The sequence below is a fragment of the Orbicella franksi genome, chromosome 7 (assembly GCF_964199315.1).
Source record: "Orbicella franksi chromosome 7, jaOrbFran1.1, whole genome shotgun sequence".
NCBI classification, from domain to species: domain Eukaryota; kingdom Metazoa; phylum Cnidaria; class Anthozoa; order Scleractinia; family Merulinidae; genus Orbicella; species Orbicella franksi.
In genome coordinates, this window is record NC_138151.1 from 3,843,297 (window position 1) to 3,871,037 (window position 27,741).

The following is a 27,741-nucleotide window of genomic DNA, read 5'->3' on the forward strand; positions in this document are numbered from 1 at the left end:
GATTAGAGATTCCATGACCAATTCAAAACACTGCTTTCATCTCGATTTTAATTAATTCGGAAAAAATTTTACTTAGGGTTAGGGTTTAGGGTTAGGGTTAGGGTTAAAAGTGTCAGGATTTGTAAAATATTAAATAGTAGTTAGAATCTTGCTCATGCATTGAACTAAACACTTCGCTAATGTAGTCTTCCTAATTTTTTCGCATCATATTCAGTCAAAGTACTAGTTCGATGGTAATTTCGAACTTAAAGGGTGACAATTGTTAGGACGCTGACTTAGGGATTCCTTAAAATTCAGATTTCGGTCAGATAAAGATGAAATAAATGAGGCTCAAGGCGATATCAATTGCTGGTAATATCGCTGTTAGTTCAACTTATGATCCAGTTAGACTCTATAGTCTAAAGTTAAAAAGTAACAACGCACAAAATTAAACGAGGTCAAATAATCCCATTATAACTTGTACGGTAGCTCTGAGTAGGTAAGGGGCTAATCAAGATATGTGATAAACTTGAATATTATCTAAGTTGTGACGATGTTAGAAAATGTTTTGCTTATCTTTACACCCAAGCACTGCGGTGATTTTCGCTGTTCTTAATTCTATATAGTTCTCAATGGGGCTCGAAGCCTTTAATTGTTTACCTTTTGTTGTTTGTTAAGCATAACGAAAGAGTACGCGCTAGTCAATAAAACCCTGATTAAATAAATAAAAAAATAAATAAATAATAAATAATGACTTTATTGTGATCAACGCTTCATACTTACATTTTGCGAGAGTTCCATCGATGAGGACGTTCGAGCTAATTGTTTCTGAGCATCCCTACTGCGCTCACAAATTCACATGCCACGTCATGCATCGAGCGCGCCCTATAAGGCAGATGGCCTTACCTGGATTTAACGATCTTGGACGTTTGGTGAAGCCTATTTTTCTTTTGATGGATCATTTTCTCTACCGATTTTCTACGTTTAGCGAAAAAATTAAGAAAAACTATTGACTAGAAGTTTGATTTTTTTGAAAAATGCCCCATCGAACTCCGTTCTTTTTATCTCTTCGTTTATCTATGCGGCGGTTTCAAATGCCTCTTGAAGAGTAAGTTTTGTGAAAACGTTGGTACCATGTGGAATTATTTACGCAACAGACCCACTTCTACAAACCATGATTACATTACTTACTTAAGATCGCTTTCGATATTTTTAACTATAAACCCCTGTAGACCATGCTGAATTACGTGCACGAATTTTTCAAAATCAGGGTAGTTTTCCACACGCTTTATCTCTGAAACGAAGTCGGTGACCCCCAATTTTTTTGGCGAATTGCATTTCTGACACAAGGAACTCATTATCAAACTGCAATAAAAATTCTAAAAAGATCTATCGACTAGAAGATTTTCGCGCGAACGTCCTTAAGCCATAGTGGGTCGCCTAGCTGGCTTGACACCAGGCCTCCCCTCATTTTCGGTGGCGGGTCGAGATAACGATATGCCGGTAGCCGTTCAACATTTAGAGCAGAAAAACGCACTGCGCAGCTTTCAGCGCATCCCTAGCCCTACTTGCGGGTTCAAGTAATAATGCAAGCTGCAATTGTTCGCAATGGTTGGAAAGAGCGGCGGACTTTAATAAGGTACGCAGGGATGTCGCTCGGTTGATTTATTTATACTTGGGCAAGCATGAATGTTTTTCGGCATTTCACTGTTAAGAAAACAAGTCTCCTCTTGTCTGCTGTGAGGCTCTCTTGCTTATATATTTAGCGCGTTGCTTATATGGATGCAATTGTAAAGAGTGTTGGTGGATAAAATGTGTCTTGGCAACGAAATTTCTTGTATACCATGGGGAAATAAAGGGTTCGGAAACCGTCTTTAGCTTAATTTTGTGCGAAAAAAAATTGATTTCCCACGAAAACAATACTCCAGCTTTCCATTAGTGACGTTAAAATGCTGCTGCTTATCGGGAATATTGGGAAAACATACAAAGTTCGTAACCTTTTTTGTTTATACGATCGACGAAATTCCCACCATTTTTTCAAACTTGGAGCCTGGTGCACAGTCAAAACTCGCGCATGCTTATTACGTTTTTCCGCTTTGAACGTTCAACACTGTTGAATCTCTTTTACATTCGAAGACTGTGCGTGAGGGAGTGAATAGTGATAAACACGCAAGATGAATCAGCTTGCTCGTGACAAACAATACTTGAAGCTCATAAAGAACGCCAATCCTTTAAAACAAGTCAAATTTTAAAAGTATACAAAAACACTCGAGGTTTCTAAAATGAGATTGGGCTGACAGAATTTCACCAAGCGTGAACTTTCTGTTTTTATAAAGACATTTTCTTTTTCTTTTTTTTAACCTTTCTTCGAGTTAACTCACATTGTTTAACGATGTTAAGCTCATGACACGCGTGCTACTGACGACTTACCTTTAATTGGTTCCGAGCAAATATATCTATAATACAATTTACAAGTTTGCCATCTACTATCATCTTCTGTTCCATCTTATGTCAGAGCAGTCATCTGTTCAATTCAAATTACACAATTCATGAGTAATCTTTCCTTTTGGACAGGGCATTTTTGTCGCTCGCAGAATCGCAATTAAGGTGTTGCTTTGTGAAGCGGACGAGAATGAACACAACGGCAAACCAAGGTAAGTAATAAAATGCAAGATTAAAATAGTTTTTTCCTCCTCTTCCCTTTATTTGCAACAAAGATGAAAGCGCTAATTGCTGGTGTGCAATTGGAACGAGCGTATACAAGTTTTTCTGCTCACCTACCACTTATGTCCTAGTATATATGGGATACCTTCATTTGAGCTAATCTACTACAGTTGTGACGCTTAGAGACACCATGACCTTTGTAGATCTTGCCGTGAGTTATGTGCAGTAATTTTGCGAGAAAACAAACCGAAGAAATTATGCCCTTGTGGGGCTCGAGTACAGCCGGCCTTCAGAATGCCAGGAAGGAGTAATTAAAACAGTTAGTTTTTGTATTTTTGCAGTTTTTTAAGCTTTCAACAACAACTCTTTTTCACCTGAGTTGATGGTGCGCGTTTTTTTTTTTTTTCACCCAATATCGATTGAAATACATTAGAACTAAGGTTGTCTGCAAGGTTTAGATCGTTTAGTATTAATGTCACAGCGAATCGAAAGGCTATAGACCAGTAAAGTTTGTCACCAACATCTGGTCCAAAATTGCTTGCGTTTTACATTTTAACTTCTTCTGTAAACAATGCCGTTTTAAATTGTTTAGTTTGCAAGCTGGACTGACAACCAAATGCGTACGAGTCGATCGACACATCCGCACACATTAAGTGCATTTCAACTTTGCTCTCAATTTATGTGATATTCTTAGAGAATTTTCGTCGCCAGTTTTCTTGGATCTTGTTACGAAAAATTGTCTAAGTTAAGCTTCCAGGACTTTCCATAGAGCAGTGTAGGTGTATCACTCTTATAGAAAACAGCCAGATTCAGGTTAACAATTTGGTCTTAGGTGATTTACGTTGTAGAAGCAAGACTGTGGAGCGATATGAATAAAAAAGAAAGTGAAACCGGCAAATCGCAAAAGAAGGATCAAGATTTACGTTGAAATTCTTTAACGCGAAGCTTTTGTTGATTTTGCTGCGAAGAAAACGAAGTTACAACACGGAATGCGCGCTGAGTGAAAGACAATTAGAAATAAACAGATGGCCTGGATACAACTCTTCTCCAAAACCAAAAGCACAATATTTTTAAAATTCAATGGAAGTTAATGGAGAACCTAGCTCATGTTGTTAGATTATTACCCTCTAAAAACGTTTTCTCAATTATTTTTAGAAAACTGGTATAGTCAGCTTATTTTCTTGGCATCTGACAAGCGCGTAACGTTGCGAACATGAGAGAAGGAGAGACTTCAAGCTGAGTCTACTTGTCCGAAAAGGTTCTTATTTTATTTTCTTTTATTAAAAAGAATGAGGCAAAGGCCCTGATGACAAGGCGCTCATTTTCTCTTACTAATGTTTATTCTTTTCATGATTAGGATTTTTCATGCTTCCTAACATGACGAATAATGCCACAGATGCGCTTCCTGTGGGATTCCAGGTCCCGCGCAACATTCAGATCGGAGTCACAATCCTTGCCGTCATTGTTTTTATCCTGGCAATGATCGGTAATACTCTGGTGATTTACATCGTGTTCACAGTAAACCACATGCGCAGCTCAACAGACACTCTCATCGCCAACATGGCCTTTGCTGATCTTCTCATGACCATGGATATTCCCTACATACTCAAATGGGTCTACGTGTGGGATAAGTAGTTTGGCACGTTCATGGGCACTGTGTTATGTAAGTTCTTTCACGCTGCACAGGTGGGATCCCTTGCAGCCTCAGTGTTCAGTCTAGTGACGATTTCCCTCGATCGCAGTTTTGCCATCCTATTTCCCATGAAAAAAATAATGACTCGAAACGTTGTGCGTTTCGCGATCGCCATGACGTGGCTAGGAGCGCTGGCGTTAATGCTTCCACTTGTGATAGCTACCAAGAATATACAGCTGGAGGGAGGGGACGGTATGATTTGCCGAGAGTATTGGAAAACGATGTCATACAAAGGCTACTTCATGACAGTCCTTCTTGTTACTGCTTACGTCATTCCACTGATAATCATCGCTGTAGTCTACTCTCTGGCTGGGTTAGGTCTTTGCAGCAGAAAACTCCCTTGACATCAAAATTCGACAGCACACAAAAAAGTCCAGGACTCGAGCGGACGCGCGACTACAATGTTGATAACAGTGGCTGTCATTTTCGCTCTCTCGTGGCTTCCGTTTCAAGCTTTGGAGATGATAAGAATTTACAAGCCAACCCTTTTGTTCGAAATTCCGATGAAAGTCCGTTTTGTCATCCCATGGTTTGGTTATTGTAACAGCGCTATTAATCCAATTCTTTATGTGATATTCTCAGGCAATTATCGCCGCGAGTTTTATCGAATTCTCTGCACGGGGACAAGTCAGCAAAGCCGTTCCAAGGTGGCTGTTGATGATGGATACACTCAGCGTCAAAGACGACATCGTGTCAGTGGAGAAACAAGCAACCTTGAGTTGGACACTTATCTTTAGCCAGTTTGTGGCAAGAGACCTGGGCTGCTAAAAGCAAACAGGCAGACCAGTCGACCGAGTGATCGAAAGACAGGCTCGCAGGCAGGCACACAGACTTATTAGCTAATCGGCTAGTTTGCCGAATGACTGGCTACCTGAGTAATTGAATTACAAACTGACAAACAGACAGACAAACAGATAGACAGGCTGGTGTGGGCAAGCAGGAAGGTAGATCTAGACTGACTGGCTGGTTGGCTGAATGACTGATGGACGACTGATTGACATATAGACAGGTAGACATACAGACAGACAAACAGACAGACAGACAGACGGACAGGAAGAGACTTACTGAAGCATGACCCACCGATTGACTGACTTATTGACCGACGGGTATCACTGTTCGTTAGATCCAGAAAGTAGCCGTAATAAGGAGATGGTGGTAAAGCATATGCTAACACTTGTCACTAAATTAGTGTGCTGGCGACAGTTATGATTAGAGATTCCATGAGCAATTCAAAACTCTGCTCTCCATTCAATCTTAATTAGCTCAAAAGGAATTCTTTTTAGGGTTAGGGTTAGGTTAAAGATCGTTAAAAGTGTAAGGATTTGTAAAATGTTAAATAGTAGTTAGAATCGTGTTCATTTATTGAGTTAAACACATCGCTGATGTACTCTTTCCAATTTTGTCGTATCATGTTCAGTCGAAGTGGTGACTTCAAACTCAAACAAGTAACAATGGTTATCGGTGAGATAAAGATTGAAATCAATGAACCCCAAGATGATATTAACGGTTAGTTAAGTCAGAGGGCATTTTATTTCTTATTTGGAAAACACTGTAGTTCAGCTTATAAACCACATTGTACTTTGCAGAGTAAAAGGGGAACAATGCTTGAAATTAAACGAGATCAAATGTCCCATTATAACTTGTACAGTAGCTGTGAGTAGGTAAAGGGCTAAATCAAGATATGTGATAGGCTTGGATGTTATCTAAGTTACATTAAACAGGACATTGTGACGATGTTAAAAAAATGTTTTACTTATCTTTACACACGACCACTGCACCGATTTTCGCTGTTCTTAATTCTATGTAGTTCTCAAGAGGGCTTGAAGCCTATGTAATGTAAATCATGTATAAATGTAATGTAAATGTAATTCTTATTCATAGTGGTCATGCACTTAGCTATACAAGCACTAAGCTTAGCTAGTTTACAGGCATGCCACTGAAACAAAGGAAACAATTGAATTATTTCAAATAAACTCAACATCGTTAAAATTCCCAACTGGCAGGAGGCAGACCAGTTGGCTATTTACAAAGCGTGACCGAGCATTTGAACTCGGGACTACCGAGAAACAAAACCCGCTAGTGGCAGGGTGGAGACCTTGAACCCGGGACCTCCGGATTACAACACCAGCGCCCTAAACTACTCGGGCACGCTGCCTCCGTAATTGTTTACCTTTTGTTCTTTGTTAAACATAACGAAAGAATAGGCGCTAGTCAATAAAACCCTGATTTTAACCGCTTCATGCTTACATTTTGCGAGAGTTCTGTGGATGTTGCCTGTATTACGACATAGTGGGTCGCCCGGCTTGACCCCCCAGACCGCGCCTCATTCTCGGTGGCGGGTTGGGATTAAAGATATACCGGTATCCGTATAACTTTGTTGAATCTCTTTAGATTCGAGGACTACGCGTGAGGGAGTGAATAGTGATGAACACGCACGATAAATCAGCGTGCTTGTGACAAACAATACTTGAAGCTCTAAGAACGCCAATGCTTTAAAACAAGTGAAGTTTTAAAAGTATACAAGAAACTCGAGGTTTATGAAATGAGATTGGGCTGACAGAATTTCACCATGATTGAGCTTTCTGGTTTTATTAATATCATTTCTTTAACTTGTCATCGAGTTAACTCACATTGTTTCAGCTCATGACACGCGTGCGACTGATGAATTACCATGGTTTTATTTCGATCAATATTTTCGAAAAGTTCAACGAGCGTTAAAAGCAGTTTGCAGATCGTTCACATTCAAAAAAGCCATTTTCACGGTTTATAACGTTTCGAATAAACTAAAGCTCGAGAAAGTGTTTTTCTTCTATAGCATGTAAATTGCAATGAATAACTTGGATAGATCATGAAAGCGCCCTTTTGTTTTTTAAACACTATAGCTTCCTAATCTGTAAAGTGACGGGCGACCAACGCGAGACGCACGTGACCTCCCGGAGAAAACACAGAACTAAAGAGAGGCGTTTATGGCGTTTTTTGGATGTCTTTTCTGGTTGAAAATATAGATAAATTTTTCTTTTCGAACAGCGTTTATCTAGTTGGTACTAAAGCGTACTTGCTCAGACATGTTCCCCATATTAAATCAAGAAGTTTCCAGCCGCGCCAATGGCTTATCATGCTTTGTGACGTCATCGTGTTCTGGCTCCCCACTTTATGTAAATGGTTCCCTGCAGAGGGGCAAGTCAGCAAGACCGCAAGACAGCGTCTGTTGTAAGTGAACATACAACGCATCAAACAAGCCATCGAGTCCAGGAAGAAGCAAGTAGCTTTGGGTGCGAAACTCGTCTGTAGCCAGATTGTGAAGCGAGTCCTAAGTGTCCATGGAAATTGGCAATGAAACAGACAGACAGTCAAATAAATAGACAAGTTTCGATTTGAACACGGATGATTTGGAAGAAAGCCGTCCTAATGAAAGTACACTTTTTTATTAAAATTACAGATATCACAAAGTTAGTATAGACAGAAAGTCAGAAGCATGCGAGCAGGCAGGCAGACACACAGATGGACAGCCAGATATGCTAACTGCATGACTGACTGACTGACTGACTGTCTGACTGACTGGCTGGCTGGCTGGCTGACTGACTGACTCTGACTAAATGAATGACTGATTGGCTAACTGATAGACTAACTGACTAACTCGTAGACTGGCTAACTGAGGGACCACCGACAAACAAGCAGACAGGGGGACAGACAGACAGACAGACAGATAGACAGAAAGACACCAGGCACGCTGACAGACACACAGCGGAAGACAAAAGAACAGACAGAGACAAACTTCTTCCATTGGTTTTGAATAAAGCCGTGTGTTAAAAATACAACCATTGCAAATACATAGGAACCTCATTAGTCTAACCGCCAACGGACCACCAATGCCTGTTCTTATTGGACAGGTCAGTCTTGAATAAGAAACTTAATGTTGTAAACTGGGACAACAAGATGTCGTAATAATGAGATGTTCGTGAAGCGGGGTCACTGAATTACTATTCTAAGAGATTCATATTGGTGTAGGGATAAACAATAGCCTCCATTTTGCGCAAAAATATGCTCAGATATTTAGCCGCGGACATTATCTGTTCCGAAGAGCGAAACGTTTTCCGAGAGTGTTTATTATCCTTCAAATATTTTTTCACAACACGCACGGTTTTGAAAATTGGGGAATATTGGGGATTTTGCTAGGTTTGTTTCTCAGTCTTCTTCTCCATCTCTATTCAGTCATGTTGTCTCCAGTCTCTCTCTTTCTCTCTTGCCCGTGGGCCTTCTGGTATCCACCCCAGTGCTGTCAAACAATCATTTTCAATCTCTCTCTTGACGGATAACATGTCCTTATTAGTTTTATGTCCTCTGACGGCGTAAGCGGTGGAAACAAGACCGGAGATGAAATACAGAAAAAAGTGTTCGTGACAACAAAATAACTCACTCCAGCGGAGCATATGTCTGTGATTGGCTCCGAACAAAATTAAAACATAATTTATATGCAAACTATCTGCTCTCGTGTTCTATTCTTCTTTTGGAGCACAAATATGTCTGAATTATTCATTTCATAAGATATATCCAGTCTTTCTCTTAGGCAGGAGCATTTATCCACCGCAGCTGAATTCGTGCATGGTGTGTTTTTGTACGGTGGGCGAGTATGAATGCAACGATAAATCCAGGTAAGTACGGATCAGATTAAAACAAGCAGTTTGAATTTTTCTGGCTCTTTTCTAAAAAAAAAATCGTTACAAATGAGAAATTACTTGCACTATTTTGGAATGAAATTCTCTGTCGAAGATCAGATGAGGAAACTGTTTAGCTGCCAGCTGATTCTTTTCCTAAATTTATTTATAAAACGGAATAAACCAAAGGTTTTGCGACAAGGAATATATTAAGCTCGTGCAGGGAAACGCGTGCCAGAGACTGATGGCTTACCTTTGATTGGCTTGCAACAAATTACAATTTACAATTTTGCCATTTGCTTTCATCTTCTGTTTGATCTTGTCTTAGGGCAGACATCTGTTCAACTTATAGAAGTTATACACTTCTATAACAGTGAAAGTTTCGTTCGTGGCGGGTGAGAAGCTTACAGCTGAGTATTGTAATTAGAGAAGTTGATGCACGCTGGCTGAAAGGCAAAAAAAAATTACCAAAAGCCCTCAATACAGCTCTTCTCAGAGACGGGCTGCAAAGAAAGACAGAATATTTAATTCAACGGGGAACATGTTGCGCACATGTTGTGTGATTATGACTCTGTAAGGAATTATAAGACAGCTGGAAGTCGGCATTCTCTTGGCATCTGACGAGCGCGTAACTTCTAGTTTGCGAACACGAATCGAAGAGGAAAAAGGCGATATGGACAAGGAGGGCCTCAGGCATACTCTCCCTGTATTTCGAGAGAAAACCATACTTCAAGCTGAATGCTAATAATATATTAAATATAATAGATTATATTTTAAGAGGAAGCCTCCCGGATCACCTTGTGGTGGTTTTCAGGAAGGTCCTCAAAAAAATTGAGGTCCAAAATATGTTAAGTCTAGCATAGAATGGTACCTCTCGACAACGGCCACCTTGGGGACAGAGGATGCAACCATTTTTTGTCAAAAATGCTTATTTTAGCATGTATAAATTAAAATGTATCAATACAAAAGAAACTATACAAAAACAGAGACCAACGTCGTGCAATACGGATCAAGTTTCGTCATCTTTTACCATAAAAAAATGAAGGTTTTGTATAAACCATTGGTCAGTCGTTGATTAACTGGCCGTTGCCGAGAGGTTATTGTGCAGTTAGGACGAGTTTTAGTGGCCGCTGCCGTTGTAGAGAGGTTAAGGGCCTCCACAGACTAGACGATTAGTTGTCGACAACTATTTGTTGGGGACAACTAAAAGTGGTCGATTGCTTTTTGTGATCGATGAAGCATTTCACACACTACAAATGTAAATAGTTAGTTATCGATGACTATGCAAAAAATCAGCTTTTTTCTTGAAAATCCACTGACCAGAGACTACGTGGATATTTGTAGGTGTCGACAATTAAAAATGATTCATCCCAGAGTCAAGAAAAAACGCTCAGATGTGAAGTTGTCGATAACTATCCGTTGTCAGAAGTGAAACTGCTAGTCGTCGACAACGTAAAATTTTCGCATTTAGTTGTCAACAACCTGTCCCATAGGCTGTGTTTTTTGGTCGTCGACCACTTTTAGCTGTCGACAACTATTCTCTGGTCAGTGGATTTTCAAGAAAAAAGCTGATTTTTTGCATAGTCATCGATAACTAACTATTTATATTTGTAGTGTGTGAAATGCTTCATAGATCACAAAAAGCAATCGACCACTTTTAGTTGTCCCCAACAAATAGTTGTCGACAACTAATCGTCTAGTCTGTGGAGGCCCAGTGTTCGGCAACTATTTTTTTTATCGACAACTAATTATGTCCGAGACGGGCATGCCACACATTGGAGTGACAGTTGTCGATAACTAAGTCAGGCCAGCGAGAGCCTGGGAAATAACATTCACTAGGCATGCTCAAAACTGCAATACGCATGCTCAGACCATTGCTCCTGTTTATAGAAAAACTAAGCTGGCCGTTCGTAAATCGGGATGAAATCTTTACACACATGATTCACTTTTACAGGGGGCGACATAGCCCAGACCCGTCGACTAAGAGGTATTTTTTCACAAAAAAAAATATCTCAAAAATGGATTAGTAGAAACTGTTTCAGTTTGTGTTTAAAAACCCTTTTTGGCATAATTGTTTTGAGCTCACCCGGTGGAAAGGCCCATTCGATAATTGCTTTATAATAGGTTTGTTTCTGCCCCATTCCATTCTTGGCCTGCCACCCTTGGGCATGTAACCATTACGGGTATCATTGATAACCGTGTTACTGGCTCATTGTAGATCTGAGCACATTAGCATGTTCGGTGATCTCTCCATTCATTGCGTCTTGCATAACACAACACCGATGACCAAAATGCCTTGCGTGTAACGGGACCCACCCCAACGATGTCAGGGCCCGCAGAATATAACAGCATGACTTCTCTGAAAAGGACTTCACTTCACATCCTTTTCCTAAGAAGTCTATATAGGTATGTGCAACCCCAAAGGTTAATGCAATACAATATTTTATTTAAAGTGGAACATACGCTTAGCTTAGTTTAAAAAAAAACTGCAATGGCTACTTTACAGATATGCCACGAAAAATAAATAAATAAATAAATAAAAATTTGTAATTAAAGATATATAAACCTATCTACAGTTAAAAATAAAGTCATCACGGATTAAGAACTATTTACAGCATAAGAAACTGAATTCATGGACGCTAGTTTGTCTAAAGTATTAACTCATTTGCCAAAAGTCTTCTAAAAGTTTTAAAATCTGATGACCCTCTAAGGACATCAAGTAAGCTATTCAATGAATTTTGAGCTGTTTTGGTCTGAAAAAGGTATAGATTTTTACCATTTTGGTCTGAAATAGGACACGTTTTTTTACTCCTTGTTGGCTATGTTGCTTAGAAGGAACTAGTTTTTTTCCACGTCAACAGTAGCACAATTATAGCCCCTCTCAAATGTTTATGCAAAAGAAAGCCATTTCTGGTTAGCTACGATCATGGGTTAGAGCCGTGTACTACTTTTTGAAATAGAGTAAACACCTCCATCAAAAGGCAGAAGCCCTGATGGTTACTATTTTTATTATCAGGATATTCCATGCCTGCTAACATGACGAATAATGCCACAGATGCGCTTCCTGTGGGATTCCAGGTCCCGCGCAACATTCAGATCGGAGTCACAATCCTTGCCGTCATTGTTATCATCCTGGCAATGATCGGTAATACTCTGGTGATTTACATCGTGTTCACAGTAAACCACATGCGCAGCTCAACAAACACTCTCATCGCCAACATGGCCTTTGCTGATCTGCTTATGACCATAGATATCCCGTACGTACTCAAATGGGTCTACGTGTGGAATAAGTGGTTTGGCACGTTCATGGGCACTGTGTTATGTAAGTTCTTTCACGCTGCACAGGTGGGATCCCTTGCAGCCTCAGTGTTCAGTCTAGTGACAATTTCCCTCGATCGCAGTTTTGCCATCCTACTTCCCATGAAAACGATAATGACTCGAAGCATTGTCCGTTTCGCGATCGCCATGACGTGGCTAGGTGCGCTGGCGTTAGTGCTTCCACTAATGATAGCCACCAAGAATATACAGCTGGAGGGAGGGGACGGTATGATTTGCCGAGAGTATTGGCAAACAATGTCATCCAAAGTCTACATCACAGCCCTTTTTGTTACTGCTTACATCATTCCACTGATAATCATCGCTCTAGTCTACTGTCTGGCTGGGTTACGTCTTTGCAGCAGAAAGCTCCCTGGACATCAAAATCCGACAGCACACAAAAAAGTCCAGGACTCGAACAGACGCGCGACTACAATGTTGATAACAGTGGCTATCATTTTCGCTCTGTCGTGGCTTCCGTTTCAAGCTTTGGAGATGATAAGAATTTACAAGCAAACCCTTATGCTCGAAATCCCCATGGAAGTCAGCTTTGTCATCCCGTGGTTTGGTTATTGTAACAGCGCTATTAATCCAATTCTTTATGTGATATTCTCAGGCAATTATCGCCGCGAGTTTTATCGAATTCTCTGCAGGGGGACAAGTCAGCAAAGCCGTTCCAAGGTGGCTGTTGTTGGCGGATACACTTCGCGTCAGGGAAGACATCGTGCGAGTGGAGAAACAAGCAACCTTGAGTGGGACACTCGCCTTTAACCAGTTTGTGGCAAGAGATCTGGGCTGCTAAAAGCAAACAGACAGGCCAGCTAACCAAGCAACCGACCGACCGACCAACCGAAAGACAGGCTCGCAGGGAGGCAAGAAGACTGACTGGCTGATTGCCTAGTTTACTGAATGACTGGTTGACTGAATGATTGACTGATAAACTGACAGACAAACAGACAGACAGACAGACAGGCTGGTGTGCACAAGCAGGAAGGCAGACTGACTGGCTGACTGGCTGGCTTGTTGAATGACTTGACGACTGACTGACAGAGGGGCAGACAGACAGGCAGACAGACAGACTGACAGAGAGACAGACAAACTGGCAGACAGACACACTGACAGACTGATAGAGGCAGGCAAACTGACAGACAGACAAACTGGCAGACAGACAGACTGACAGCGAGACAGACAAACTGACAGGTAGACAGAAAGACACACAGAAACACGATCCACGGCCTGACTGACTTAGACCGACAGATATCGTTGTTCGTTAGAACCAGAAGTTAGCCGTAATGAGGAGATGGTGGTAAAGCATATTTTAACGCTTTTCACTTAATTAGTGTACTGGAGACAGTTATGATTAGAGATTTCCTGAGATTTTCAAAACTTTGCTCTCATCCCATGATCAGCCTTCATCAGTTTGAAAGCAATTCTACTGTGGTGAGCTCTTTTACAAGTGTAAGGATTTGTAAAATATTAAATAGCAGCCGGTTAGAATCTTGTTCATGTATTGAGCTAAACACTTCGCTGATGCACTCTTTCACATTTTTTGCATCATATTCAGTCGAAGTACGATGGTAACTTCGAACTCAAAGAAGTAACAACGGATAGCACTACACTTAAGTACTCTTTAAGATCCAGATCTCGGTGAGATAAAGATTGAAATTAATGAAGCTGAAGACGATATTAACTATTGTGTTAAGTTGAAGGAATTAAGTCATAGGTTAGTCAACTATATTTCTTATTTGAAAAACGTTGTGCGTTTCGCGATCGCCATGACGTGGCTAGGCGCGCTGGCGTTAACTGTTCCACTCATGATAGCGGTCAAGAATACACAGCTGGGGGAATGGAGTATTTTAGTTGCAGAGAGAACTGGAGGCCGATGTCACGAACAACCTACAATACATTTTTATTTACAACTGCCTACATAATTCCACTGACCATTGGTTGGGGTGTAGTATGACACCTGTTTTTTTCGGGGGTACACCATTGTTATATTCATACCTAACACAATCAAAATATATCAATAGCACAGGAACCAAACAGAAACAGAGGTCAACGACGCGTTAGTAGAGGTTCGACTGTATTTTCGTAAGTCCGTAATTTCGACACAGTGAAGAGAACTAGTAAATAGCACGCAAAAGTGTCAAAGTTGCATGGATGTTTCCGCAGAGGATGAAAATGCTTGTAAAGATGGCCTCGGGCTTGCTGTCCATGTGAGTAGAATTCGCGTCACAAGATCAGTTATTTCTACACCCGTCTGGGATTTCTGAAGTCAGGAGTGGGTATTTAGACACTCATATCTTAGCCAGTTTGTGCAATAATTTAGTAAAATAGAGAAAGAATAAACCTTAAGTGTTTCTCCAGCTTCTCAGCGGTCCAGAATTCTAAATACTTGAATCTGATTGGCTAATCGCGCGCGTTGCAACGGTCCGGATTTTCCCATCCGGACCCCAAGGTACGGACCGCTCCTAAATTTCGCTCCTAAAACTTAGCGGTAATCGTTAATCTTTTGAACTTTTTACACTTCCATCTACGATTAATCAACGCAAGTTCATCTCTACTCACTTTTAAATGGCCAGGAAAATCACTGTAAGTGAATTCAATTGAGTGTTTTGAAGTTGTAAGAGTTTGTTTGGTTGTTTCTAGCTTGGCGGTTTCGATGGCGCATAATCCTGTGTTTCTCTCTCCCTAAAAATGAGTCAATTGCAGTCGAGTTTACCTTTCTGATCGTTGCTGTATTTAAGAAAATTTCTGCGGAATACAGTCAAACCTCCGCTACAACAATACCGTAGACTTAACGACCTTAACGAATACACAATACACTTAACGAACTTCCTCGCTTTCTGCTATTCAATTTACGGTAGAAAAGTCTGATTTCAAATGATTTTAATAGCAACGACTGACAGAAATTGTTTTTGCGGTAAGACTTCAAACTTTGCACGAAACTAAAACAATTTTGGAGAACTTAAATGGTGAAATAAAAGCAACTAACATAAAGTAGTTCGAAATAAATCTGTTCTTTAATATATCTTTCTTTGTCTAGTATCGGTGTTACTCGCTTGCGAAGATTTTTTTACAAATCGTTAGTAGATGGCACGTAAGCCGATTCAATGACAAAGTTGCGTAAAAAAAGCCGTTTGTAATTTTAAAAGACCAATTTACCGCAGCGAAGAAAAAAAAATGTTATTTGCCGGCTTAGGGTCGGTACGTGTAGTGAAAGACCGTGACCTCGGCCTTAAAAATGCTGCCCTTGGCCTGCGGCCTAGCCTGGGGCAGCATTTTCAAGACCTCGGTCGCTGTTTTTCACTATATGGACCTAACAGCCAGCAAAATAACTCTCTCTGTTTAGGGTTAGTCTAAATAGTGTAGTTTCAGTGACGATAAGCAACAGCCAGTGTTTATCCAGCCAAGTTCGAAATTGTTTGGAAACGATGGAAAAGTACTCTGAAGCCAAGATCTATAAGAATAAGCATAAACCAAGGAACGGCAATGTAAATACTGTTGTATTTTAGTTGGGCGTTGAAGAGATCATGGCTGATATTAGCTTACGAGTTTGACGAGAGTTTGCTTATCATAAACGCGCACGTTTAGCTAATATGCTAGCTTCCAGCTAAGAATAATACCAGTAAAAGTATAAACGTTTCACATGGAGTTTGAAGGCAAATGTAAATATTTATGGTTCTATTAACTTGTGAGCTAACGCTGTCCTGAAACATATTAAATAACAAATATCAGTTCTTTATCAGTGATGGGACCTCTAATTGCTAACCATGCATAAAACAAGGAAATCAAATCTACAGGAAAATACTAGAATGTTGATTTTTGCTTTAGACAGGAGTTGAAAGTCGGCGAATGAAATCATTCAAGCTATTAAACTAAATGTGTCGAACGCATGTCATAATCTTTGATTTCTCCTACTCTTTCTCAATAAGTCTTGATAGCGTTTGTTCACGTTTTTTGCAATCAACATCTTCATTCCAAAACGTCTTGAACATATCAGAATAAACTTTGGGTTTAAGGCATTCATCGTGCAGCGCATCGCAAACATCACAAGCTGCAAAATTAAAATCGCTCTGTTGGTCTGCAAATGTCTTTTTCCAAGAGAAGTATTCATTGTATGCAGTGTTATTTTTATCAAGGTACAGTAGGTATTCTGCCAAGGCTTTCACGGATGGAAAGTCTTGCACACTAATAAACGAACCTGGTGGAACCACATCAGCACTGTAATAATCCTTGGCAAGTACAACAGGTACTGAATTCCTACTTAGTGATGTCCAGAATTTCTCGGTGATATAATCAGTACAAACTCCATTTTCAAACGCCAGAGTAAATTTGTAAGGCTTGAAAACACCATCACAGTTTCTTGATCTCGAACACTGGTTGTCTTGTCCATAGATACGTGAACATTCACCATAAATATCAACATTGATGTAGTTCAGAAGCTTTTTGACATACTTCTCTCGAATAGTGCCGCAGTGTGAAACAGCCCACATCACAAATTTGCTCTTGCTTGCTGCGTAATCAATTAATGTCGGTGGATTTTCAGCCGATGACAATCGAACGTAACTTCCATAGGGGATATGAAAATCTGAGTCCGTTTTGAAAGTTATCGTCCAGTTAAAAAAGCCATCCGGTATTACAATATCGTCGAGAGGCTCAGTCTGAGGACTTTCACTAGAAAGAAAGGCCATTCGTTGACTCGGACACCGATATTTGTGAATTTGTTGAAGTTCTTTGGGACTGACGAATCGTGGCATATCTGGAGCGTGAAAAATAATCAGATCACTCTTTCCCATATCGTAAAAGTTGTAGGTAATTTTACATTTCCATTCTGGGCAGTTGGCGTGAAACAGATCTGTGGAAGCGAAATCGGCTGGCCACGGTTTCAGTCCAAACCAAGGTGTGTAAAACAAGATGATCTTTGTGTTGTTATTATGGCACTCAACATTTGACATCAGTTCAGACTCGGTAGCGTTAGTGCAATTCCAAGGCTCGAAATGTGGAAAATTCTTTTCATATTGGAACTTGATGATGAGATAGAGTAGTAAAAGAAGAATTAAGCTAACCAAAATTGCCAGTGTCTTCCGTTTGCTGATTCTTTTCATATTTGTGAGCTTCGCTCTCCAATTTTAGCACACGTCACCGACCGCGGAAAAACCGCTGCTCATGTGCTGTAGATTTCGGTTCGTCTTCCCGCCTTTCCAGTTTCAAAATGGCGGACAACGAATCAAAAACGAACACGTCATTGTTTTCAGTTTTCTCAGGCGATAAAAGACAGCGCTTCCGAGAGGAAATTTTCAGCTTTTCCAAATTCACCCAAGTTACCAAGTTCACTAAGGTTTTGAACCGCAATTTTTGTAGCTTGTTTATTTTTACGCCGGAACATAAGCTTAAGTTTATAAAATACTTTTTTTCGTGCTGATGAGAATTTTTAAATGCTATTTGTTCATCGGACTTCTGCCTCGTTGCCTGAAGAATGAAGTGGAGGACGAATTCGTAAATAGTACACACTAATGCCCAAATTTGTTCCGTCTTTCGCTTGTATTCATTCGTACCTTGTTTTGCAGCTTTAGTACATGCCATGTACTGCCATGAGCTGAAAATTTGTAGTTTGCTTATAGCGGTTTGATATGGCATTGTGGAAAGTTGTATTGTACATGTAATACAGTTTGAAGGATAACTGAAATAAATTGCTCTTTGTTTATTTTAGCCCGTGTTTGATATTTTATGGCTTATGCTACTTCGTACTTACTACAATTCTTGTTCCTTGGCTAAGCAGCTTTCCCCTCAGCTGTGGGCTTCGTTATTGCAAACATTTCTCTGTTGTGTTAACGAAAAGAGCAATCCATCAAAAGGGGTTCTTGTTCCACTAACTGGGGGAACATTCGTTTCTGTGAAGGCTAATTGTAGGTGCATCGGAATTCGGTCAGTGTTAAACGCAGACTGTGCACTGCAGACTGCAAATGGAGGGTAAAATACATACTGCAGACATTGTTATAACTGAATCGTATTTTATCGAGAGCTAACCTTAAAGAGGCTAGCTGGAGAATATATTCAGGCTAACCCTGGGGCGGATACAGAGAAGGGGTTTCGAGATACGGACTGCTAAAGGCGGTCCCCTGTAGGGCTGGGTACCGGTGGCATTCTCCCCTGGAAAGTTTTTGAAATTGTGGTCCTTGGAAATGAGATTTCCGTCATTCTGAGGCCAAGTTAGCATGTTACGTTTTATTTTAAGGTCCGGTAATACAGGCAACATTTTTCTTCAACTTGTCTCGCAACTTGTTGCATTGCAAGTTGAAAACCTCTGTTGCACGTATTACCAAGTTTGTGACCAACTTGTCTCGCAGCAAAGTATAGTGTTGCAAGTCTGCGCAATTCTACACGTATAATTGGTCAATCGTGTGTAAATATATGGAGATGGCTCCTTCTTCCATATAATTTAGCGTTTCGACGAACATCCACTTCGACTTCTGGCCGTCATTTTATTCTTAATTTTCAGTGCCAGCGAAGTTCTCTCAGTATGAAGCTAGGCGAAAAGTTGTATTTTTGCGACAGTTCTTCCAAGCCTTCTGTTTTTTTTGCTGCTTGTTTTGAAGGGACAAACGAGGTGTCCCAAAGACTATGATAGCCCTCGAGGTCTTTGTACAGGGCAAATTTATGACTTTCCGAGAGTTACTGGTCTACTTCGAATTCAGGCTCGTCTTCACACTCCACCATGTTATTTTTTTATTTCCCGCGCTTCGTGACAGCCAATTAGAAGCGTTGAATTCAAATTTGTTGCGAAACAAGTTGTAGCTTCAGTGGTAATACGAGAAGCAAAACAAAAATTTGTTGCAGAAAGTAGAACTTGAGTCTACTTTGTGCAACATGTTGCCTCAACTTGCAACACTGTATTTTGCTGCGAGACAAGCTGGTCACAAACGTGGTAATACGCGCAACAGAGGAACTTGCAATGCAACAATGTTGCGAGACAAGTTGAAGAAAAATGCTGCCCGTGTTACCGGACCTTTATCTATTTTTTTTTTTTAATTTAGGGGTTTCGACCGAACCAGCCGAACCCAACTAGGGGGCAGACTCTTAGCCTGAATAAGGTTGTTCTGTTAACACATGGTAACACTTTAATACCTGGCCTGCAGTCGAAAGTCTGCGTCTGAAAATATGCCTTTTTCAAAAAACATATGTCTTTGCGCATATGACGTCATTCAAAATGGCGCAGAAATGCAGACATTCGACATGATGCCGAGGAGAGAGAGATCCTGGGAACGAGGTTGTATGAAGCATCATCCTGTCGAAGGACGTTAAAATCCCTTACTGTGAACTCGACCAACAAACACCGCATGTGTGTCAGAAGGCTGAGAATCTACCAGACAATACGCTCAACTGTCTTGGCAGATTTATTTCTTGTTTTACTGATGTACTCCATCACACTGTTCAAGAAAGAAACATATTTTAGACAGTTAGAGCCTTGGATTTGTAACGTGACGGCAAGGATGCGAAATGCAGGATGCCACGATAACGACACAAAGACGATCTTATTTTACACCCCTTGGTTTGGACGCAAACCATGGCCAGACATTGCCACCACGAAACTATATCTATCTGATTGTCCCACAAAGAAATGTAAAATTACCTACAATGTAGACGATGTAGGGAAAAGTGATCTGATTATATTTCACGCTCCAGATATTCCACGATTTGTCAGGACTAAGGAACTCCACGCGATACACAAATACCGATGCACAACTCAACGAATGGCGTTTCTAAGCCAGGAAAATATCATGAATGATCCGCTAGAGTCTGACATTTCATTACCGGAAGGATTTTTTAACTGGACGATAACTTTCAAAAGGGACTCAGATTTTCATCTTCCTTTCGGCAACTATTTTCGTTTGCCATCTGCTGCAAAGCCATCAAAATTCACCAATTATGCAGCAGAGAAAAATAAACTTGTGGTGTGGGCTGTTTCCCGGTGCGGCAGGATTCGAGAAAAGTATGTCAAAAAGCTTCTGAACTACATCAGTGTTGATATTTATGGTGAATGTTCACGTATCTATGGACAAGACAACCAGTGTTCGAGATCAAGAAACTGTGATGGTGTTTTCAAGCCTTACAAATTTACTCTGGCGTTTGAAAATGGAGTTTGTACTGATTATATCACCGAGAAATTCTGGACAGCGCTAAGAAGGAATTCAGTGCCTGTTGTACTTGCCAAAGATTATTACAGTGCTGATGTGGTTCCACCAGGCTCATTTATCAGTGTGCAAGACTTTCCATCCGTGAAAGCTTTGGCAGAATACCTACTGTACCTTGATAAAAATGACACTGCATACAACGAATACTTTTCTTGGAAACAGAAATTTGCAGACCAACAGAGGCTTAGATTTCGGTATGCGGCTTGTGATATCTGCGAAGCACTGCATAATGAATGCCTTGAACCCAAAGTTTACCATAATATATTCAAGACTTTTTGGAATGAAGATGTTGACTGCAAAGAATGGGAGCAAACACTGTCAGAACTCCTTGATAAAGAGTGACAAAGCAAGAAATTTTTTTGCATTCGAGCAAAGGGAGAAGGCATTCTAATTTTGTGTTGGTGTCCAGTTTACATGGAGGGTGTCCTGTGTAAAGTCTGCATATGGTTCAAGTGGCCCATTGGGCTGGAGCTTATTCCCAGTTTCTGTAGCATGAAGCAACTAGGAGTATTTCTTCTCCCCCCTGGATGGAATGCTAGCCCATCGCAGGGTTATACCCTGCATTCAATTTGCCGACTTCCATTTATACACCTGGGTGGAGAGAGGCAATGTGGGAGTAGTGTCTTGCCCAGGAACACAATGCAATGTCCCCGGCCAGGGCTTGAACCCAGACCACTCGATCCAGAGATGAGTGCACTAATGATGGGGCCAAAGATTTTTTTATTTTCATTATGCCGACCTCACTTAGACGCATCATATTCATGTTGAAATTTGTCTGTCATGTAATTGAGAAACGGGCCATTTCTGAGTTACCTTGTGCCTCTGTTTCAAAACGAGTCCTCATTTAAAACCTTTCATATGAAAATGAGTTTGAATTACATGAAAATGAACCTCTAGGGGGAACACATTTTCATATGAATGGTTTTGCATGAAGACTTGTTTTGACACAAGGTAACTCAGAAGTGGCCTATTGGGCTGTGCATTTCAGTGTACAGTCAAACCTGTATTCAGCAGTCACCCTCGGGGAAAGGCGAAGTAACCGCTTAATACAGGGTGACCACCTAATACAGGTTGCAAGAAAAACATTTCAAATACAATCAGTGCTGGAAAGACATTTGACCTCAAATTAGAAACATTCATTTCCAGCGTTCTAATGATTTGCGAAAATAAACAAGGTAATCATCTGTTGTACCTTGTGTTACATTATTTGAAACTGTATGAACAAGTAATTGAAACCATGTGACCATTTAATACAGGTCAAGACAATAGAAAAAGTCCCGTTGGGACTTTGGAAATGGTGACCGCAACCTCTTAAATATAGAGGTGACCACTTAATAGAGGTCAAAATTACAGTAATTTAGGGAGGTAATTTTCGGGACTTCGAAAACTGACCGCTTAATAGAGGGTAACCGATTAATATGGTACCACTTAATACAGGTTCGACTGTATTTCAAAAGTTCTGGCTATTCTTTCTAGATACTCTTGGTAAATGAAATCAGTATGGCTCAACTGGTCAGCAAATCAGCTTTGGGTGAATCAAAGTAAACAGGAATTGAGAAGTCTGTTTTCAGCAGTCATTGCACAACATGACCATGGCTTGTTGTCACAAAATAAATGAACAGAGTTGTCTAGCTCAGCCACCATTGTGCCCCAAAATTTGTTCAGCAAATTAACTTGGCGGCCATTGTGCCACAATATAAATTACCAAGTTGTTTACCTCAGTGGCCACTGTAAATTGTTTTATAGCTTGACGGCTATTGTGCCATTCCATCATGATTTGTGATTTTGACACATTCCAATAAATTTATCATGTTGTGGTGTGAAGACTGGTTAACAAAAACCAAAATCCTGTCGTTTGAATATATTTAAGCTGTCATTTGAGGACTTGTTAATTGCTAAAACACAATCAGGGTGGCAAAGTAGGGTCAAGTTAGGTAAACAATATCACCCTTATAATATCTTCATGCATGGCTTGCAAGTGCATCCCTTCATTACTTCTCTTAAAGTATCTCGGAGCATTTGGGTCTTGTTTCAGAGATTTGCCCAGTCAATTTCTGGGGGTATGAACACTAAAAATCTAGAAAAAGGAATGATTAAACCATAATACTCTTTTTTCACCAATTTTGTGTCTTTACCCTGCTGACTCAATTTCTCGGGCATAAACTTTCATAGCAAGAAGCTCAGAACTTGGTACAACCAGGCAAAAAATGGAGACTGATGGGTATCATATCTCTGGTTATTAAGATATCATTTTTACTGAAATTACAGAATGTTAATGGCAATGTCATTATTGCACTTGAAGGCACAGGGGATATGGGAAAAACGAAAAATGCCCATAAATACTGTTGCACATGGAACTGGCTAGCTCAAAAGACCACCACAAACCACATAATATCAAGCAAAGGTTTAATAATAAATAATTATTATTCGTTATTATATGGCTGTGTCTCACAAGGACTGGGAACTACCGAATTCACGAATTTGATCGGCTGAAATCGATATTGACCGCGGTCTAGATTTTCCCATCTAGACCGGTTTCATTTTGCGTTGACAAAGTAACAAACTAAAATACAAAAATGTTCACCATTTTCTTTTATTTTCTTCTCAATCATTTATGGAAGGGCCAAAAAGCCTGATGACAAAAAAAAAGTAAAGAGGACGAGCAAATTTCGGCAGGTTTAAGTTAAGCTCATCGCCGTTCGCAAGCAAAATGTCAGCAAATCAGTTACATTAAAAGAATTAAAGTTTTCATCTTTGCCATATAATAAACATCTTATTAACCGAGCTAAGTCGGTCTGTATGGGAGAATCTTGACGTCGGTCATGTGTACAGACGTCACTGCGTTCGGTCTAGATCTGTACTCACGACCTCGGTCAAGATTCTCCCATACAGACCTCCAGCTTGGTTAATAAGAGCTAAATCTAAAAGAAATACATTTATAATTCGCAATCAGAACAAACACAAATAAATCTTTATCTCAAAGCTAAATTCAGAAAACTTGAATTTCAACTTACTTCTGTGGCGAGTAGTTACAGCAGTCGCACTTTACGGGTTAGCACTGAGTCTTTAACAGATTCTCCAGGTGAGCGGGTTTAACAAACAGATTTTCCAGGTAAGCGGGTTTAACAGACAGACTAAAATAACTTCTTTCTCACTTCGATTCTACTGAAAAACTGGTTTGAAACACAATAACCTAACGCCTTTAAATTAATGTATATAATTTATGTCAATCACGATTCTTGTCATCAAATAAATCTGTCAATTAAGAGGCAACGCCTATTTGATCAACGAAACAAATACCATATTTGTATATTAGCTAACCACAACAAAAAAGATGCAGAGTTAGTTTACATTTAGTCAAGTGGGTCCTTTAAGTTTAAACATTGCATTGCTGTAGAGTTTCTTTTCTTGAGCACATATAACCAAACATTAAATATCAAGAATATAGGTTTCAAATGCATTTCCAATAGCCACCTACCTGGACTCGTCACGCAATCTTCCTGCCCCACGTGGGAGGAAGATTGGGTGACAAGCCCAAAGAGCATCTGCGTGGGAGCATGGTGGAAGGCTACACTCCCATTAAACTTTTCTCACGAAACCTCATATTTTGTGGCCAAAGGTTCCAAAATACCATTTTGCATAACATAATAATAATATGGTTAAAGTGCGCCTAATCCCAAAAATTTTTTTTCGCTAAAACGAATCTACTTGTTACTTGAAATAGTTCTGCGAAAAATTTTTTGGATTCCGTTAAATCCTCGATTTTCAGTGCCCCGACGAAATCTCGAAAATAACTCCAAAACACCGCCATTTTGTTTCACGACCGAGTGAGGAGAATGGGTCTAGCGGCTGTTGTGACGTCTACCCAGGAAGGTTGGATATCTCATGTCCTCTCATTTCCTTCAGGATGGTGCAACACACATTTGAAAGTGCGCAGAAACGCCTTTCAGAGGTGCTATCGGCTATTGCAGCAATATCCCAGATTTAAAGAAAGATATACTGTACAATTTACTGACGATGATCGGCTAATGGTGCAATAAAGACGTAAACGATGGTTGATTTTGTCGAACCGAAACAAGCGAGCTGAATCTGTGAGAACCATTGAAGAACTCTCACTGGAATTTGTTCCGCAGACTTTCGAACGCTATTTTCATAAATTTTCTGCTTAAAGCTAACCAGCAATGTATAGAAATATTACCGACAACCTATATCTTCCAATCCCGCAGTATTTATAACATAACCGGCAAAGTTGTGTGATCCGATCGTGATCAAGAAGCGTTATACTGATATGTAGATAGATCGCTACTGTACGCCGCTAACCAACACTTATTTCTCTTTCGATTTGGATGAAAGTCGAAGATTAATCCTTTAGAACTACATGATAACAAAATTGTTAGACTCACAGAGTTTTTCGAAGGTTTGGAAATCAGCAGTGCGACAAAGATTCTGTGCAATAGCGTCGAAAATATGACCGAGTAACATTATCTGTAGTCTCCTCCGCAGCCGTTATTAGGGTCGTCACGCAACGCTTCTCCCCTACTAGTGTGTTACATTATTTGAAACTGTTTGAGCAAGTAATTGACACTGTGTGACCATTTAACACAGGTCAAGACAATAGAAAAAGTCCTGTTGGGACTTCGCAAATGGTGACTGCGACCTCTTAAATATAGAGGTGACTGCTTAATAGAGGTCCAGATTCCTTTTAGCGAAAAAACAATTTTGGGGTTAGGTGCACTTAAAGCATCATTGGGGTCTAATAACGGCTGCGGAGGAGACTACATTATCTGCGGACCGCTTAGGGAACACATCCTTTTCGCTTATCCGACGAATATCACTGCAAACTTTGAGAACAATTTACATCGGTTATTTGGAGTTACTGCTTCCCGCAGCTTCAAAAATACAGGTCCAAACAATACGATTTTCAATCGATCGAAGCCAATGTTTTGGAGGTCATCAAGTCTCGAAAACTGCAACACGTACGTCGCTCTTATAAACATGAAGCATTCAACTGAAAGTAGAACACAGACTGGATTTAACAGAACAATCACACCTTGACAAAATACATTCTCGCTAAGGACAAATGTAAACGGGCTATAAACACGCGTGGGAATCTTATGTTTAGTTGACGAAATTACCATCCAAAGCAGTCCTTGAGTTTTCTTTCCTGCTTTTCGTTTGCCTGCTCCTCCACTTCGTATCTAGCTTTCCATTCCTAATATACAAGCAGCTCGTCCGCAAAGAAGTCTTCCCCTTCGTCGCTTGAATTAATATTGTAAATTGCTCTCAAAGCTCTAAGCAGTGAGTTCACAGTTGTCGAACGTGCTCGATCGAAGTTTATTTCGGAGTCTTCCTTATCGAAACTTAACTCTGACTCCAGTGACGAGAAAGAAATGATTCTGAGACAAAACTTGGACGTTTTAGTCCCAAAATACATCGGAACGATTAGTTTTGTGTCCCAATTTCTCGAGCAAATACAGAGAGTTTACTGAGGCGCTATTCTGTTTGGTTCCTGGGGTCAAAGTCAAATATATATATTGCATTAATCACAAACCATATTACATGGATTTCACATTTACACATGTTTTTAAACATGTGTAAAAGTTCAAAAGTATTCAAATAATTTACCCTCATTTTCAAACAATACACAGTTAAGTTACAATGAAGGAGCCAAAAATAAAAAAAATTCAAGTGACCCTCCACAACACATAAAATTTCAACCTATTTACGACCCTTTGACCTTCTATACTTTTTTGTTAGTAGGTTTTTAATTATATTAAGTGTCCCCAATTAGTAGAGGGGTGTTTCCTCTTACCTAAATGTTAAAGTTTTATGTATGTATGTATGTTTGACAATCTGGATAGGGTTGTTCGAAAGATGGATAACGCTATCCACCAGTTAAATCACTATCCAGTGGATAACGTGGTTTAATTCACTGGATAGCGATTTATCTAGTGGATAACGTTATCCGGCCTTCAAACAACTGGGGCCTATATTACACTTGCTCTTTCGCTCGTCCTTGGACAACTTTTACGGCAAAACGAAACCACTCTATTACAAATTTAACCCCATAATGTAGACACTGAACTTTGCCACCCTGATTCTGTTTTATACGTAATCATGCAAGAACTATGGACAATAATTTTTTTCTTGGAAAGAAATAAAGCTTTTCTTTTAACTGCTTGGGAATGATTCATTGTCCTCCTCACCCCGTTTATTACACTTTTCTTTTCACAAATATTTCAGCAGACCTCCTTTTCCCCAGCCCCTGCAAGGGAGGATTATGGTGGTTGTACTGATAAATTTGTGAGAAATCTTTTAAGGTGATGTTACACGAGCCGAGTTAAAAACGATGTCGTGTAACAATTGGCGCGCAGGGCGACTTTTAACACGATAAGAAGTAACACGCAAACTGCGGTGATAAACATGACAATAAAACACATGTTAAAAAACAAAGTTCATTTACTTGACGTTTCGTATGTTTCAACATACATCTTCAGAAGTGACCGTTAGGAATAGAAGTAACAACTAAATTTCAATTTAGAATAAGTAACTACTTAACAATTACAATGACAGAAGCTGAGAAAAATTTGCATATAAACAATGCAAACTAATAAAGATAAAGCTTTTCGCTTCTTACATTATCATTTAGGACGGGTTTTAATTCCCTTATTAGCAGAGACTCTTTTATCTTGCAATGTGTATCTGTCCGACCTTTTGCTAATATATTACAACGCATCTTACGCTTTATCCTTAAATTCAAATCCCACATGCTGGAGAAAATAAGCGTTAAAGCCATCATAGAAAACACAGTTTCAAGCTGTGTACCATAGGATCGAAGACTCTATGCTCACCATTCGCTGGTGGCAAAACTACCAATCGCAATCAAGAATTCTCGATCCGCCGAACAAGTATATAATACCAAAAAAAATATGCCAGGTGCGGAGTGTTACCGAGCATTGGTCTCTACCACTCCCTGTTATCGGCAACTGATGAGATCCAGAAGGATAGAAACCGCGGTATTGCCTGATCTACAAGGCTACGAGCCTCCTAACAAAAGAGGGACTATTAACAGCCTCAAGAAAACCTGACAACATAGCAAATAAAAGCAAATGACAACCACAACGTGGAGCTGGACGAGCAATCATAGGAAGAACTCCTAAATTCAGAGCTTTTGCCTGAGCAAAACCACACAATATCATAAACAACACGCATAACAGTCCACAGACTTGCGCGTGAACAT

General features: G+C 40.0%; 2 protein-coding genes and 2 pseudogenes across 2 annotated transcripts; 3 read left to right on the forward strand and 1 right to left on the reverse strand.

Annotated features, from left to right (window-relative positions):
• The first annotated feature begins 3,678 nt into the window (after positions 1-3,678).
• Positions 3,679-5,735, forward strand: LOC145492784 (neuropeptide FF receptor 2-like; annotated as a pseudogene).
• A 6,240-nt stretch (positions 5,736-11,975) lies between these two features.
• On the forward strand, positions 11,976-13,827 carry LOC145492810 (RYamide receptor-like; annotated as a pseudogene).
• Positions 13,828-16,179: 2,352 nt separating this feature from the next.
• On the reverse strand, positions 16,180-17,482 carry LOC145492580 (alpha-(1,3)-fucosyltransferase fut-3-like). Its single transcript, XM_081472013.1, has one exon. The coding sequence runs from the start codon at positions 17,412-17,414 to the stop codon at positions 16,224-16,226; it is 1,191 nt and encodes a 396-aa protein (XP_081328139.1). The 5' UTR covers positions 17,415-17,482; the 3' UTR covers positions 16,180-16,223.
• Positions 17,483-19,222: 1,740 nt separating this feature from the next.
• Positions 19,223-26,768, forward strand: LOC145492162 (alpha-(1,3)-fucosyltransferase fut-3-like). The gene is made up of 2 exons (XM_081471504.1): positions 19,223-22,930; positions 23,430-26,768. The coding sequence occupies exon 1, from the start codon at positions 19,647-19,649 to the stop codon at positions 20,841-20,843; it is 1,197 nt and encodes a 398-aa protein (XP_081327630.1). The 5' UTR covers positions 19,223-19,646; the 3' UTR covers positions 20,844-22,930; positions 23,430-26,768.
• The last annotated feature ends 973 nt before the right edge of the window (positions 26,769-27,741 follow it).

Excerpts from the sequence above, each read along its gene's own strand:
- LOC145492580 (XM_081472013.1), bottom strand. The coding sequence starts at position 17,414 with ATGAAAAGAATCAGCAAACGGAAGACACTGGCAATTTTGGTTAGCTTA.
- LOC145492162 (XM_081471504.1), top strand. The coding sequence starts at position 19,647 with ATGTGTGTCAGAAGGCTGAGAATCTACCAGACAATACGCTCAACTGTC.